Source organism: Schistosoma mansoni, chromosome W (assembly GCF_000237925.1).
Source record: "Schistosoma mansoni strain Puerto Rico chromosome W, complete genome".
Lineage (NCBI taxonomy): Eukaryota > Metazoa > Platyhelminthes > Trematoda > Strigeidida > Schistosomatidae > Schistosoma > Schistosoma mansoni.
Window position 1 is genome coordinate 5,021,053 of NC_031502.1, and position 18,629 is coordinate 5,039,681.

General features: G+C 31.4%; 1 protein-coding gene across 1 annotated transcript; it reads right to left on the reverse strand.

Annotated features, from left to right (window-relative positions):
- Positions 1-4,422: 4,422 nt before the first annotated feature.
- Positions 4,423-16,487, reverse strand: Smp_171690 (putative properdin; the record flags this gene model as incomplete). The annotated part of the gene is made up of 4 exons (XM_018799989.1): positions 4,423-5,181; positions 6,754-7,155; positions 8,359-8,502; positions 16,371-16,487. The coding sequence occupies 4 exons, from the start codon at positions 16,485-16,487 to the stop codon at positions 4,423-4,425; spliced, it is 1,422 nt and encodes a 473-aa protein (XP_018653847.1).
- Positions 16,488-18,629: the final 2,142 nt, after the last annotated feature.

Sequence of the window (18,629 nt, forward strand, 5' to 3'; positions counted from 1 at the left end):
AACTATTTATCTCGATAGTGTAATAAGAACATGAAGATTATCAGAACTATATGATGATTTATTAGCGCAATACATTTCGAACAATCTAATCACACATAATAGATTTGTTAAGAACATTTATATATAAAAATAAAAGGTCAATTAGACTGAAAATGGGGGGGGGTTAAGAGGGGACAAGGATAATAATAATGTTAACAAGAATTTAAAATGTTAGTAAATTTATCGTTCAACTCAGTAGATATAGAGTAAAATAAGAAGAAATGTTACATAACCGAATAATTTTCATTTTTAAGCTTATTTTTGTAAAGAAAATTACACTTTCTGTGCAAGCAAATAATGTATTAACGAATTTCTACACTTATGCATTATGTCTCATGATAACTGTTTATTTAACACTCCTGTTGTTGTGTTATTTATCTAGTATAATTGCTCTTGAAATGTTACTTTCATACCAACTCAGTCAAACTGAATTCATGTCGACCGAATTAAAGGATGTTTGTTATCGAATAGACGAAACTAGTTGATAACGTGAATTTCATCAAAATTGTTACTTTGTCTATGCTTACTTGTTTCATTCATTTGAATTTCTAGTTTCGATAATTTCTTAGCTATTATCCATATATAAGTTGCATATGAAAGACTTGTTACCATACTTATCAAAAATAATATTATTAAATTTATTTGATGCTGTAAACACCAGTCTTTCACCTTATAGAAAACAACAATAAACAGTATTTAAATGTGATTTTTCTCTATCTATATTGTATAATGTCATTTGAGTTTTAATATCTTTTTTTAAAGTAGAATAATGATATTAATCTTACTGATGAAATGATATAGAAGGATTAGATGAGGAGTTTGATCATTATGAAATATAAGGAACAGTTGTATGTGAATTAATGATTCAATGTATTTCCGTTAGAAATGAAAAAAAACGGTTGTTTGCCAGTTAAGTTGTTACATTTTACTCCATTAACTCTGTAATTTTGGATTATTATTGGTAATATTGGTACTGTACTAATAAAGTCATAAATTAATACCACTTAGTGAGACATCAGGTGTCGGATAGAAGAATGGTTAAAACACTCAACTTTCAATCAGTAGGTCACAATTTCCTGACCTCACCTTCAATTTAAACTAATTGATGTAACTAGTTTTCACTTAAAAACATATTGAAGCTGATTTGCATAATCCTGTACTTAATAAATAAGTCGGTTTATTTTTTGTCAAAAAGACCTACAGTAATTGTAGATTTGTACTGACAATCTAGGTGGGTCGGTTTATTCGCTCACTGATAAGATGTAAATTTCAAATATTACATAATACCCTTTGATATTCGATTTGTACACTTTATTATATCTTAATTTTTATACCTTTAAATAAAAACTTACAAATAACATCTTTATCTCACTCTCTAATGTTTTATATTGAATGTTTCGGTGAGGTTATAATTTATGGACAATCTTTGAGCGATGCTAAAGTGACCTCCAGAATGTCCATCTACCTACTAGGGCTAAATGACAGTTATAAACCGGTGTGAGGAATTAGGATTATGATTTACAGTTGGTAGTTAGGGTTAGGAATTAGATTTACGGTTTTCATCAGGAACTGACATCAGATAAAATGCCAAAACGCTATTTAGCTAAATGGATGGATGAATTTCGCGCCAAAATCCAAGACCTGTTATCCTAAATCTGATTGGTTCGTCCATAAATCATAGTCTTGCCGTTCTGTTAAAAACGTAACGAAATACACTGAATTCATCGATTAACTTTTTTATTTTTACCTTGGTTCAGATTTGTAAGAGGAGTCATTTGGATGTAATTTTTGTGTTTATTTAGGAAACTTGTCTATGTTAACAAAAGTAAGCTGGAAGTATAAAGATACTTATTAGTGTAGGTTTCTATGCTGCATTTTTATGTTTTCCTTATCTGATGGACATTATATTCAATATTGAGATGCCAAGGGAATTGAATCATCCGTCCGGTTAAGAGTTTTAAATGTATTTCATGTGACGGTAGAAACTATATTTAGAATAATCTATGCCAATTTTCTCGGCTACTTTGTGTTCACAATGAATCTCACTGTTAATTATGTCGAGTTATTTTTTTCTCAGCATTAATATTCATAGTTAAATTACTTATTCTTTGTGAGATAGCTTTTAGTCATAAACATCCGAAGTTACCTAACGGTGGGGACAGTTCTTCAAGACATAAAGACATTTAATCTGTTAGATTAGAAGTGGACATCTCCACAGTCGATTAATTTGATGGAATCTGACAAACGTAGGCTATAAGGAACAATATTAAATCAGCCTGTGACAACCTTTACCTCGTTATTAACAGACTAAGAACTCTATGATATCTGGGAGTGCTGAAGCCTTGACATATCTAGACAATTTTATAATGACTCGAAGTTTAGAAAGTGAACTATGAGGGATCATTTCAGAGGTGCTTAAGTGTATCGAATAATATGGGTGTTAGCTATTCTTGGAGAAGGATCGACTTATTCTATAGTCAGAAAATACCTTGAATTCATCTTTGGTAAACATAAGTCCTGGTCTTATCCAGGAAACGCTTGAACCATTCGGTAAATGTCTCTACCAAGCGGCATATCACTACGAGCATTCTTTGGAATGATAACTCATTAAAGGATCATTTTTCTTGAAAAACGTACTCTATTGAGTCAACTCCTAAGGAAGAATGTTTAGTCTCAATGAACACCAGAATGTGAAGTCATTATGTGACGGGAAATACCTCAGTCAAATCAAACTTCACTACCAACGAACTAGGACAATGAGTTTCTGTCAGCAGATGAACTCTGGATAGATACATAAATACTGATTAAATATCAAATACAGAAAAATACAAGTCTTTTCCATTAACAACAAATTTAAGACCGAATAATCTAGTAACTGCTATGGTTCAGTAAGAGATTGGTTAATATTTTTATGTTTGAAGCTATAAGGATGGGGTGTAACTCTTTGCTTAGACGTCAGTATGGGTGCAGATACATCAGCTTGAAACGTCCCAAATATTATTTAATTGAATGTATATATCACAAACATTATAGCGATATATCTTGGTAACAAGTATATTACCCAAGTGTATTAAAAGCTCTTATCATGAAAATAAACTTTTATCACTTACTAAAGTCCATATATTTGAAGGTGATTTTATTATAAGATGAATTGATTGCGTAATAAACGTCCGATTAAATGTAGAATTAATTTGATTAAATATATGACATTCATAATATCCAGTCATTTCCTTCACAGTATCATGCAGTCTCTTATATTCTGTATCCCATAATGTGAATTGTGTTCCGAAAATTGATGGATTGTCAGTTTGATTGTCAAATGAATTATTTCCCTCATGTTTGTTGATATGAGAATTTTTCAATTCTGTGTACCACCATAATTTATGCTTTTCTGTATCATTCTGCTCTTCTTTTTCCAATAAAGTTACGTTCCAGTAAACGAACCATTTTGTTTTGGCAGATTTACTTATAATAGGCCATAATCCCAATGAATTACAAACTAAGTCAAATGTCACTCCATGAGATAATACCTAAACACAAAATTTTACAAAAAATATCATTCTATTTATTTTTAAATAAAGTAGTATATTTTGTTTTGAAAAATTTGGAAACCTTATTTTTTAAATAATACTAAACGCTAGTCCCGGATTCCAGAGCTGGTCATTATTCAAAATATATTGGACGTAATGATCATCAATACTTTGGTCATTTTGCTGTGCCAATAATTTATTTCAAATGATATTCGACTAGTGTACATTAACTCTGTTCTTAATCAATTACACAGGATAATTATAATCTAATAGACGAAATGTCTGAATTATTTCCTAATAAACTAGACATTTTGAAAGTTTTTTTATGATTTAGCATGTTTCATCTTTATTATGGGTCAAGCTGTTGTTAGGTTAATTTACCTCATGAAACTGCGTTATTTTTACCATCAGCATGTTGTTGCTAAACAAATGTAAGCTCAAAATTCATTGTTACCTAAGAAAATACGATTCATTTATTAATTGTTTGGAACGAAAGTATATTATAAGTCGATGTAAGCTAGACAACCATTGAAAAATTGGAAGTACTGGACGGCCGTTTCTTGCTAGTATGGGACTTCTCATTACTGCACATCCACGATTGATTGAAGTTAGACATTAACATCGTTGGAGGCCAGCTCAGTGGTTGAGCGCGAGACCAAACGCTCTGGGTTTGGGTCTTGCGTGTAGGATAATAGATGTGCATTACTGAGGAGTGCAATACTAGGATGTGAAAGCCGTTCAATGCCCACAGTTTTTCAGTGTTGGTTTAGATTAGATCGACTCCTGATTTCAACCATAAAAATACTACAATCGTCACGAATCCCCCATACTGATAAAATATATTACTTTAAATTCAGTTACTTTCGAGCTTCAAATTGGACACATTATAATCACATACTTGTTGCCATTGATGAATATAAACAGGAAAGAAGCAAATTGTTTCAAAATAGCCAGGATCATACTCGTAACCAAATCGATAAATTCCCATAGTCGATGGCTCTAAACTACGAATAGTCAAATGATCATTTTCAACAATAAATAAATTTGAATTCACTATTGGTACTCCCGGAATGTCATAGGGTTCTTTTGAAGAAGTAGGAATTGAACGAGTCCAGTAAAACTTGGATTTTGGGAAACGTTCAGATTTGTCGAATATTTTCTTACGAGAATTACGTGATGATGGACAGAAAAGTTTTAATGGACCATGAATTCTCTGTGGCAGACCACCTGATGATATCCAGGTATCTTCTGTTCTTTGTATATTTAAATCCTCCAATACTAATAAGTCTTCTTCAGCGTTTAATGTTTTTAAATATGGACAATGATGACGGTTGCATGGTTCCCATAATCCTTCACCTTTAAGTATTGCTTCAAGTGCAGATCCCGTTGGAGCGTCAGTACTGTTATTAATTAATAGATTACCTATCATTCCTGCTGTCTCTGGTGGTATTTCACAGTCAGTACCATCTTGCGATGGTTTCGGGCAAGCACACTGGCGCAATCTTAATCCCATCCCACGTGGTCCACAATTACGTGTGCAGTGTTGAATGATTGGTGACCAAGAGCACCACTGTCCTGTTCGTGGACACGGTAAATAACCTTCACAGAATACCTGTATATAAAAACTTCTATACTAAAACGGAAAATTCTAATGAAAAATATTCAAAAAGAACTCTATTTAATGCATGAAAAGCATAGTAAATAATTTTCTTATTCTGTTTTACGGTTGTAAATTAATGAGCTTTATTCAAACCATCCAGTAATATATGTGGAAACTTTTATTGAATATATCAGTAGTGTACGTAAATAAATGTTATGATCAGTTTGAAAATTTTCAATCATTACGATACACCTATATATATTCAAAGTAAGGAATTGAGAAGTCCATATCAGTAAGATATCTTAGTAAAAACAAATAATATTGTAAAATGAAAATTATGTAAAAACAGTACAGATACCAGAAGTAATGTTTTGTATAGTTAGTCTAAGTAGCATTACGTTCTTAGAACTAGATGAGTCAGTTGCATCCATTGCATTAATTCACAAATAATTTTAGTAATGCTGTCATGAAAATAAGTAGTATGCAATGTTGATGTTACTTTTTAAAACGGGAATAGAAAGCTGACAGCTGAATAAGATAGAAATAGATATGAAGGACTTCATAGTCTATGAATTTGAAGTGATTGACATAATGGAAGCTAGATTGCTATAAATATGCATTGTGTGTTCAGAAAATATCTAAATTATTTAAATAGTGTAATAAGAAGATGCAGATTTCCAGATCTATGGTAATTTTACCCTTCATATTATGTTATCCAAATTTATCAAAAAGACTGATTGTTCTAAGCTGTTTATTTTATCTAGCAATTGTTAGTTGCATCAATAAACACTCACTATTTTGATTATATTAAGTTGGACACACTGAACTTTTGACGTCATTCATCACTTTACACTTCTACGTGGATAGTTTAGTATACTCACAAAGAGCTTGACTGAAATATTGTCTATACATGTAAAATCATTAAAGATAGGGTCAGTCAAATTTGAAGAAATGTGGTAATTTATTTCATTCCATAGTCTATGTCATTAAAAAGTATATAATCAGTTGAATAAACTAATATTATATTTCAGATCTCATGGAAGGAAATCCTATTCATTTTGTTCCTTATATAACTGATTTTTCGGATAAAATACAAACTCTACTAATGGCATTTGATAACTTTTACTCTATTGCGCAAACTGCGTGACGTTAAAAGAGTAAACCATTGGCTTAATACTAACAGACTCTTCACATGAGCTAAAATTTTCCTGAGTTGGATTTTGTGTAGGATAGTGAATGATTCATAGTATGGGGTCTTAATCTATTGTAAAAACGTTCTCTAGTGATCCTTTTCAGTAGTCTTATATTTAATGTCAGTCTGCAACAAAAGCTATCTTCAGTTAGTATATTGTTCTACACGTGGATCAATGTTGTTTAAATTAACATGATACTGATTTGCAAAATACCGTAACAGAATTCTAGAATATTAAATTTTGTCAGTATATTTAAATGTAGTGGTTGCATTACATTTTGTAGATAATAAGCTCTTCTAATCATATAGTTTAGAATATATCACTTACAAAATTGACAACAAATAGTTCATTTGGAATAAAGGTTATATAATTGAGAAAAATGAATAATTACTTCTTGATAGTCAGTTCCTAGGCAGTATAATCCACCTTCTTGTGGTCTAGGATGATTACAGTGACGACGTCGAACACGTTTTCCTATGCCACATGTAACGGAACATTCAGTGAATTCACTCCATCGACCCCAACCACCATTAATAGCTGAACATAAGCGACTTACTGGACAAGAAGCTTTTTCAACTCTTTCATGTATTCTTTCGATAGATGCACAAGATTTTAAAATTGAATCTTTTACCTTAGATTCGTAATTATTATAATTTAAAGCTCCTGTACAAAAGCGGGAACGATGTTTTTCAGTAAATCCACAAGTTGTTGTGCATTTAGACCACGATGACCAATTGGTCCACCAAGGTTCACATTCACCACGTTCAAGAACTTTTACACAAGAATCCGATTGCTGGCTCAATAATAATAATACGAAAAAATGTCCTGTTAATAAATTGGTAGGTGTAAAAGCAACTATATTTCTAATGTTTATGTATGATAGCTTACGTAAGTTTTGTCAGGCATACTACTAATTTATATAGCAAACAATTTGTCAAATTAAATAATATGATGATTGCTCGTCTAAAGAACTGATGACGATGTGATTATAACTAGCTCTGTCAGATAACTTTTCATTGACTAACTAGCATCACCTCTATGTGTTTGCTCCTCATAAACAGTTTAATAGAAGACCTTATACACGATTATCAAAAAATTTAAATAAATCTAACGATATTTAGTTTTTGTTTAGCGTATATTAAGAGCGCTACTGAAATAATTTATCAGTGAGTGAAATTACACTGGTAATTCTTACGACTTTTAAATCACTTTTAAGTCTTACAAAATTAAAAAAAAAAACAATATTTGTGGATAATCGAATATTTGTTTTACAACTTTTTCGAGTAATCTTGGAGAATAAGGGCAACATTCCTACAGTTGAAGAACATATGGAACTCAGAACAACTGTCAACCAATATCAAAGTCAGAACCTATAATACGAACCTCAAGACAGTCCTATTGTATAGAGCTAAAACGTGGAGAACTACAATCATCATCATCAAAAAGATACTAGTATTTATAAATAATTGTCTACACAAGATACTGAATGTCCGTTAGTCGGATACCATTATTGACAGCCTACTGTGGGAGAGAACAAACCAGCTTCCAACTGAATAGAGAATTAGAAAAAGACGTTGGAAGTGGATAGGACATACATTATAGAAATCACTAAACTGCATCCCGAGGCAAGCGCTAACTTGGGACCGTGAAGGGAAACGAAAAAGAGGAAGACCGAAGGACACACTGCGCCGAGAATGGAAGCAGACATGAAAAGGATGAATAGCAAGTGGAAAAAACTGGAAGAGATTGTTCAAGACAGAGTTAGATGGAGAATGCTAGTGAGCGGCCTATGCACCTACATTAGGGGTAACAGGAGTAAGTTAGTAAGCAGGCGGATAAATCTGTTCGTTAAATCCTGATAATTTTGTTACGAATATACAGATTATCTTTCATTTACAAATGGTTGTCAGCGGTCATTATATATATATATATATATATATATATATATATATATATATATATATATATATATATACAACAAGTATTTATTACTTACAGTATGGTTTTCAAGTTTAGCACATAGACTATCATTTGTACAATTCCCACCGATGCATTTATAACGTGTTGCAATGTTGGCAGTACATTTTGTTCCTATACCAGGACAACGCCATGGGCCCCATTCTGATTTACTACCACATTCCTTTGATAAGTAATCCAAAGTATTTCCTTCTCGATAAATTAACATAATAATAATTACATAAATTAAAATAACTTTCAAAAGCATAGTTTCTATTGAGTTTATTAATATTCTTTTGAAATCATTTTAATGCAATGGGAGATATCTCAATATTGATGAATAGCATATATATATATATATATATATATATATATATCGACTCACTAATTTGAAATATTCAATAATCAATAAGTCAATAATGTATATGAAACTGTTAACTATGATTCAAATCAGATATCTATGGATACTTATGCCATAATACATTCAATGATAAAGGGAAGTTTTGAAATTTGCATTTCAAAGCTTATTTTAAATAAGAAGAAATGAGGTATTGTCAAATTAACATATTCATGATCACTTGGAATAGTTCATTTATTCATGTCAACTGATTAACAATTTAGTTTTAGCAATTTATATTGTTCTGAGCTATAACTTCACAGAAAAGTGTACATCACATGATTACATAGAAGGTTTATAATTACCCAACCATGTAAATACATTTATTGTTATTAATATTACTATGATCACGTCACTAAACTGAGAATCAGTAAGTAAGAATTCCTACTCTCTTTGGTAGTTGGTGTGAAATCACTTTCATGGAGTATTATCGGGAATTAGCTTTGTTTAATCAACTGAGCAGATTTAAAGTCTTACTTCAGAAAGTTTACTTGATCAAGACAGATCAGTTGTTAACTCCTTATGATCAAAAAAACTATTCAATATTATAGTTGTTTAAAAAAAATCAGCTTATAATGGAATTATGTTTTTGACATAAATCAAAGTAATTACTTCTGAGACTTAAAACAATCTTCATTTGTAGATTTTATTTGATCTTTTTTAAGTGCTAATTATTAGAGTAAACGTGTATTAATATGAGTGATCTTCACGGGAATGGTTACTGAGACTTTTGAAATCCGAATTACCGAATTAAATTATTAGTAGGTAGATTTGAAATAAATGAATGTATATTTAATTTTCCTATTATTTACTTTATAAGAACATAGTGAATTCATTTTTTCGTATATTCGTTAACTTAGTGAACACAAACAGTGTTTTCAGATCACTGCAACTGAAGACCATGGTTATTTAAAAATATGGGATTAAAATATTTAAATTAGACTAAATATTTCTAACGAAGATTCTATGTTTATGTAAAAAAAATCGAAAATAACTCAAAGATATTACTTACGTCGATTTGGTCAGGATTCTACAGAGACTAAATGACATTTAAAACTTTTTAGTATGCTCAAAGAAACTTATATCCTTCTTAGGATTCAAAACCTTGTTACTCAGGTACAAAGTCTTTACAACTACGTTATTCTGGTCTCGTGTGACATATTGTTCAACTAACATACGCTGATTAATCACCAAATTAAAGCCAGTTTCATACTCTGATAGAATTCTGTTAATACCAAAGGTCGGAAAACAAACTATTCAACGTTACCAGATAATTAATTATTAAAACAAAGACGGCTAAATTTTTTATTTTCTTTTTAGTTAATATCACTTAGATTACACTGAAAATCAAAATATGAAAATCTGTGATCTGTTGAAGCACATCGCTTATTTATCACTTTTTTCAGTAGGTATTCAGACGTTTATCAATCGATCATTTAACTTATACCCAACTGTGATTATTATTGACGATGAAAAGCATTCAAATCTACTCTGTAGTTTTGATTCACTAAAATCCTCATATTTCTCTAAATCATTGATACGAAAACTGAAAATTTTCTGTTGTGGTTTTGTGAAGACTTTTTGAGAATAATCTTCTCATATACCTCAGTGGCAAAATAGTCTGATAACAACTTGACTGAAACAACATTTCAGAGTTTACAGTACGGTTCAGTAATAGTCAAACAACCCCTGAAAATCAGTAAACACTTGATACCTGTTTCTTCCTAGTGTAGGACTCTTCAGAAGTGGAAAACATTGAACTCAAGGGAAAATGATGTCGATACTCAACATTTACACGTTTTACTTCAATCAGTTAAAAGAAATAAGATTACCAGGACGAGTATAGATCGTACCTCGGAAATATCGCCGATTGATTGAAAATGAAAGTGTTGAATTTTGAATTCTTTCTAGGTGGTCTCAAAGTAACGAGCTTGCCATAGTGCTTGACGGTTTTGAACCTTGGTAAGACTATGGATCCACACTGTTGAAGAGTTTCATACTTGGGAAAAACGACTGTTACGTGATCAGTGGCGTTTAGCTTTTATTTTTGTGAAGTCATTTGCTGGAATAAATTGTGTTTCAGTGATACAGTACTGTGCGAAAACTGATACTAAAAACAAGAAAAACACTATAACTCGCAAATATAAGGAAGAAGATAAAAAACTGGTGATAAACTAAAATTTTACTCATCATACAAAAATACGACGACTGTTCTAATTAAATACACCATTTTACGTATGAATTTTACTCTGATCATTGTTGTATACCATTTTATGACTTATAGAGATGTTCGAAGCCAGATAAATAATTTTTTCAGGGTTGGGGTTTCTAGAGATTGTTGAATGTTATTGAGATCAGGAAATAACCCATGTTGGGGAACCTATAAAAACAGAAAATACTGAATCACCGCTTTGTTCAAGCATGGAATTCCAGAGCAGTGGACCTCCGCGACCCCGCCACTGGTCGAAATTACTGTCCTCAGGTTTCTCAGTAAATACTTAACCTTGAGACCAACGAACCGTCACCCTATAGTGTGCGGATTCAACTTGTGTGGTATTGCACACAGATAATCCCCTGTTTTAATCCACACAGTTGAACACCACTAGTCATTTCCATCTGAACTTCTGGAACCACCTGTGGAAATTAGTCACAAGTAAGGACATGATAACCTTTAGTATAGAGATCTTTTAGCGATTCCCCAGTGTTTCTTGCTATCCAATGGTTAGTTTACTTAAGTCGGTTCGTATTTCCAATAAAATAATTATTTCTCATCTTGTAACATGATAATTATTGGACAGTTGATGAACAACTGATTTTGCGGTCTGTAATGATAGGGATTTGCTAATTATACACAAATACAAATACATACATTATGCTTCTCCGTCTCCTCCCTTCATACTTACAGTACCGTAAATGTACAGGTAGCAAAAGCTGAATGGTAATTTTTATATGACAAAAACAACTATAAAACAAAACAAGAAAAACCTTAAAAATGAAAAGGGAAAAAGAAGATTCAAAAGGAGAAAGGAAATGAATAGATTAAACAGATAAACAAGTAAACATGAAAAATATTTTTTTTTAAAATCCCAACTTGTCAGTTAATATGTTTTTTGATCGTTATCAATTAATTTCCAAATAAATAATATTTATTTAAATTTTTAAAGGGAACCACCTGTATAAAACACAGTATTAGTCTCTGCATAAAGTTTCCATTATATCTGAATAGATGAATAAAAGTAGAAATAAATTCAAGTTCATTTGGTGTCTGTGCTAAACAATCTCTGACCAAGATTTCTGAGTGATGTACGAAATGTCACTTAAACAACCGAAAAATGAAACAAAGTATCACACTGAAAATTCTTTAAGGAGAAGAAAAGGCGTTACCATGTAATGTAGGTGGTGGTTGAAGATGATTGACAGAAAACCACGGACATAAGTTTCACTAATTGGCACTCGTTAGTAAGGTATAACTGCAGTCTTAAAGGAACTTATTTTCTCTGACAAATTTGATCTCGTGTCACCCAGCTTTACAGTCGGAGAAGTTACCGTCGAGCTATCCGGGTCGCGACTGACTTCCTAAGGGATTGAGATACATTTACAGTTGATAAATCTCCTCATGATTTGCTTTTATATCGTTTGATTTACTTAAACATGGTTTCATTAGCCTTTTCCAAGAACTGCTGTTCATGAAGGTTGTGAAAGGGCCTATGTTAACTGAACCAAGTCACAAAATCAGTATTTCATGATATTACTAACTTATAGTTATGGTCTTGTAGGGAAATACAGTCTTTTTATTAAGCAGTGAAGCACAGCTTTAGTGTGTAATCAGAGAGACCAGGTGGTGTAACTTAAAATTAGGAACATTAACTCGGATGTATTCATTCCTAACCTTCTAGTAGTATTCTACAACTTTTACATGTTACTTTATATCGTGTTTTCTCTTCTTTTAACATTGAAATTTACTAAATTGTTCATTGGCTATATTTCCTCACTTTATGTCTTTTAGAAAAATGAGCGTAAAAATAGATGAACATTAACGGTGGGTCCCATATTGTTTACCATTCTATGTCTGATAGTATCTTCATAGCATCATAATAAAAATGAACGACCAACTAATGGAGTTGCTTTTTAATTTCATATTAGGGGTCATTTAGAAAAAAGCTGAAATTACGCTTCCTAATATCTTTATATATGTACAAATAATTTAGAGTTGAAATAACGATTTGAGATGGTTACAAGATAATTGAAAATCCTAAATTCTGACGACTTACATGTATGTTTCGAACAATCAAAGTGAATATATAAATGTTTTATTGGCACAAAAGGTGTTAGAAAAGCGGTAAGATGGTTTTACCTTGCTGGTTTCTCTTCAAGTTATGATTGGCTCGGTCACTATATTGGCTAGATTTATACAGGCTAATCGATGAAGTCTTTGAAAATAATAAAAAATAATAAGAAATTTCAATTCGTATTTACAACTTGTACTTATATTCCTAGGTGTCGAAAATTCCAAGCCAGACAGGCACCAGAATGAGTAGGTATTTCTTATTTCCATGAAATTACAAAAAGTGTGAAGAAATCAATTACTTTGAAATACACTTTCATTCTCTGTATATCCAGTAAGTAGAGCAATCAGCCCTTTTTCATTAAACTGTCTTTTCAGGTGTTTTATTTTTGGAAGTTAAATTTTTGTTTTAAAAAAATCGTATTTCTGAGATTTTGACATTGTACATTTAATACACTTTTTAATTTCAAGATTATCAGATAAATTATGAAAAATCTTGAAAATCACTTTCACTCCATCTTTCCCAATAGAACTGATAAATGAAGGAATTTTGAAGATTTTCTTAATGAAAGCCTTATTTAGCATAAATGTTTCTTCTAGATAGTTTTGCTAGTTTAGTTATCTTTCAAAATACAGATTATAATTCTAAATTCACTTGGTATTGTTTGTTTGAATGTTCCCATTGATATTTTACGACTGCAACTGGTCAGTCAAGCGTTTGAAGCGAAAGGTAGTGGGCTCGAGTCTCAGAGTAAACATCAACTCTCAGATGCAGGTACATCTCGCTGATGAGTCACAAATAGGACGAAATGCGCGTCCTGGATTCCACTGCTAGCCACTATTCGTTTTTGATTAAAATTACAATTCTGTTTTTTTCGTGTTTTCTAAGTTTGAAAGTATTTTCAACATCCAGAATTAGATATTAAAAATATTTTATTTGAGATAATCATAATAATCAAAGTATTCTTGTGGTGTGTGCTACATGTCTGTCGACATAAGTGGTATGTAACACCGATCAGAAGTGAAATACCTGGCAGCAAAATGTTGAGGAGATCGAATTGAAGAGAACGGGAATGTAAATAGAGAGTAATTGTAATAGTAATGAAGGAGCGATAACGTTTGAGACAATTTATGGAAGATTTACAAATGATGTAATTAATATATGATTTTTTGCATTTTACGGAAGAACTAATGTTGCAATAGATAATAAATTGGCTTTGCTCACCTGACTTCTAGTTCACTACATTTCTACATTCTACTCTAGGTTGGAAAGAACACTAATGATAAGTGCTACACTGTTTGTCTTTTTATTGTTAATGTTAATTACTGTTTACAATAATGGACAGTTATAAGGTATCAATATTAAAAAGTTAAGGAGGACAAAGAAAATCACTTTAATTCGAGTGTGGGTAAGATGTTTAATCGAATACTCTGATTCAGACATAATTTCGTTGTGTTTTGCTGTTAGAATGTGAAGCATAGTTTATGATACAAGTAGCGTGTCAATTTTCGCTTAAAATTGTCTTTAAAGCTTTAATCACATATGGTGCATTATGAAATGATTAGACTACACAAAAATAACCACGAAAAATGGCAAATCGTTCGAAGAGTTTATTAACCTTAAATGAATAGTGTGTCTTGGCTTTTAGTAATTTGAAGTAGCAAATATTGTAAAGAGCGAACGATAGATAAAATCAAATCAACTTTAGTTTAAACATTGTTTTCTTAGTCTCGTCCAGCGGAAAGGTATCTATACCAATAATGTCTGTGTTACCGATTCAGTTTGCCTGTGATGGGTTTATGAATATCTAACAGCTGGTGTTCTTTGGTTGAATAAAATAAAGTTTGGAAGAGTTATTCACGCTCTTAGGTTGTGTTATCCTGGGTTCATTAGGTTTACAACTAAATCACCAATAGTTAAACGGATGAAAATTTGATAGCATCGTATATACTATCTATTGTAAACAACAAAAGTGATCTTAACTAAAATAACGTCACATAAGTTAATTTAATGTAAAAGAACTTTATTTCAAAAGTAATTTATTAGTTAGAGGATGCGATTGAAATCAAACTGTGTGTTCCTTTCAAGAAAGATTGTTGTTCAAAACACTAACGTGACATGTTGTCCTGCTTTTAAGTAATATTGTTAGTAAATGTTATCATGATTACTTAGATTGTTACTGTATGAATGATAATGATTCTTTTAGTTCCAATTTGATCTGAGTTAGCAATCACTTTTCAGAAAATATAAATTACGTGGTGATAATCATTGAAAATCGGATCTCAACCACTCTACTCAAAGAAAATTTCAAGTTATTTTACATGAGAGACTTGAATTTTTATATTATGCGAAATATTTAAGACAATTGCAAATATTCTAAATATATTTCATACTGACATAAATAGTCTAGGACCACGAACATTGAACGTAAAGACTTTGATGAGCCAAAGGGGACTTCTACAGGTACTTGACTACTTTTTCGAGTAAATCATAAGTACAGCAGGAAGAATTCAGACACAATAATTTGATCTATTTGCGCTATTTCATATTTTGTTGCTGTAGTCAAGTAATGTAGTTGAAAGATTTATGAAACTGGGCTACATCATTATTATATAAAATACAATTTGTAACATGTTGTCTTATAATCCGTTGAATAAATTTGAGCACACAACAGCATTGTATTTAGAGTAAAATAGGCGCTGTTATTATTGGAATATCAGAACCAAACATACTACTATAGTGTGGGCGACTTATATCCACACAAGTAGTATATAACAATGGTCGGGCATTGAATGCATTTCAGTAGAAGATCGATAGGAAGAGAACGAAAACGGAACGCAATTGGTATGAAAATGCATGAACAATAATAATCGGAGAAGGAATGGTCAAGGTTGAGACAATTGATTGTAATTTGCAAGTCAACTGTTTACTGTATGGTTGTTAGATTTTAGTGAGATATTCTGTAATTTTGTGCTCAAATACATTCGATTGTCTCCACTGGTGTTCTCGTTCACTACACTACTGAAGATATATATCTAAGTTCACAGTTGAATTCGATGGTTTTGTGAGTGATAAAACGTTGTTGAAGGCCCACTGTTTATGAAGCTTCTGGGTCTGACTGTGTTCAGTGTTTTGTTATCCGAAATATGTGCCAAAAAACTGCCGAGAACTCCCTAGTTTATTTAATAGACACTTTGCTTAGTGAGAATTATTTTCGTATACTTGAAAAGACCTATTTTCCAGTTATCATCCTTCACAAACTGACTTCAGTTAGGACATTACTGGAAACTAAAAAAGCGCTGTACTATCGAGGTATGGAACTAGTAGACTATTTGCTTATGCGACCCCGATAGCAATCAAATACATTACCTTTTGGTCGCTAATCATGCGCGTAACCACTAAATCACTAAGCTGAGGTTCAATGACACACATTCCCAAATATTGACGTACAAATCTTAATTCAAAACGTATTTTGAATGTCTGCATTATGTAAACATAACTGTGCATTATTTATCAAGTGATTCATATCTTGAATATTGCAAAAATAAATAATGAAGTCAAAAGAAAGACTGACTCATTTGTGCATTTTCTTTTCTGTTTTCTTTTTTAAAAGTTGTTTCTTTTCCTTTCAATGTTTGTGTTTATGTTTCAGAGTCCAGGAACAATAATAATAATAATAATAATAATAATAATAATAGTAATAATAATAATAACTTTCATTATGTTTGCAGTAAACAATTCATTTTATTTTATTCCCATATATATATATATAAGTATAAAAATTGAGAATAACATGGTTTTGGGGTGTAATTAATTCCATTTTCCAAACAGGATATTTTCAATGACTCATGTTTTCCTAAAACATGATTGTTGCTGATTTACTGATAACTACAGGGAACGAACAAATAGAAAACAGACAGTTATTATATTTATTTACGAATGTACAACCGTTTGTTTAGTGATGAGACCAACTCAATAACCATTGAATTACTTGTCTACATAAGTGGAATATTCTCACATATGGAACAAAAGAAATAAAGTCACTTAGAAAAAGTTTATTTATAAAAGAGTAAATTAACTGTCTAAGGTTTTTAAATGTAAAAGTTACTTTAGTCTTGAAGTAAATAAATTTTCCAAGTCTAGTTGTTCTTCCGAATTGGCGAAAATAGACCTCATTCATTGTTAAGAAATACTACTGAGAAGTTCTGTACTGACAGTGAAACCTCTGCCCCTTTTCACATAATTTTCAGCTGTTATTTAATTAAATTCAATTTGTGTTATAACTCTCTTAAGAATTATATTCCAACCACATGTTTTCTAATATAAGCTAGTAATACTTTCAGTGTTGCGAATCGGTTGTCTGATGAATTGTGATTTTGTACAAAGTACTTAGAAGTTGTGAAGTTAGGAGTCACTCTCCATACCAACAAATGAGAAACGAACTAAAAAGTGTCGTTCAATTTCAGAGTAGTTTTAAAAAGACAATTCTTTGAAAATTGGATATTTATTTAGTGATAAATTGTAAGAAAGGTGTGGGCTATTTTATTGAGAGGAATATTTCCGTTTATCTGAAATAAGTATTTACTCAAGGAATAAAAAAACTTATGAAAAAATATTTTCTTCTTATCTTTTGTAGAATCATCGTATTGTCTTATACATCTGTGGTACTGTTCATAAAATAAATATCTTTTTACAAAGAGTATTTATCTGTTTAAACACAATCATTTGGTTCCTAGAAAACCATTTCATTTTGTAAGATGTTCCAGATATTATTAAGATTCAGGAAAATAAATAACAATATGAACTCAATGGTTTTATCTGATACAGATAGGTTACAGCTCGAGTACGTTTGTAAAAAGAAAGGACTGAGTAACCATTTTGTCCCAGTATGGAACTAAGGTTTCGCTATCACGTTGGGTAAAGTCCAACATCCTAAAGTCAGGAGGTAGACGGATCAGTGAGTTAGTTAGTGATAAAAACCAGTATGAAATTGATTGAATCACAGTAGAACATCAAATTGAAGAATGGTCTCTTATTTCCTAAAAAATAATTTTGAGGCGAACTTCCGAATAAGGATTACATGTTTTGTGATACTCCAACTAGCAGAAAATTGTATTCCTGACGTTTCGTAACTTATTGTAAGTCACTTCTTCAGAGTTGATAAATAACTAACTGAAATAAATTATCAGAAGTTGGAATAGTGCAAAGGAAACATAACAGAATATTTTTAGTAGAAAGAAGGCCTGATTGTTCATCCAACTTGGACTGTTTTCCAAACAACCACATTTGACTCTATTGATTTTCCGCAGAATCTGCACACACAATCAAATTCTAACTCCACAACTTCGTACTAGAAATTATGCATTGTTCATATACACAAATAAACACAGCGATAATTCAAACAAAATCACCATGACCAAAAATAAAATGACGTTGACTTGTCAAGATCTATTATGATTTTGATTGTACTAAAAGTATTCTGTTATGTTCCCCTTGCACTATTCCAACTTCTGATAATTTATTTTAGTTAGTTATTTATCAGCTCTGAAGAAGTGACTTACAATAAGTTACGAAACGTCAGGAATACAATTTTCTACTAATTGAGATATCACAAAACCTGTGATTATT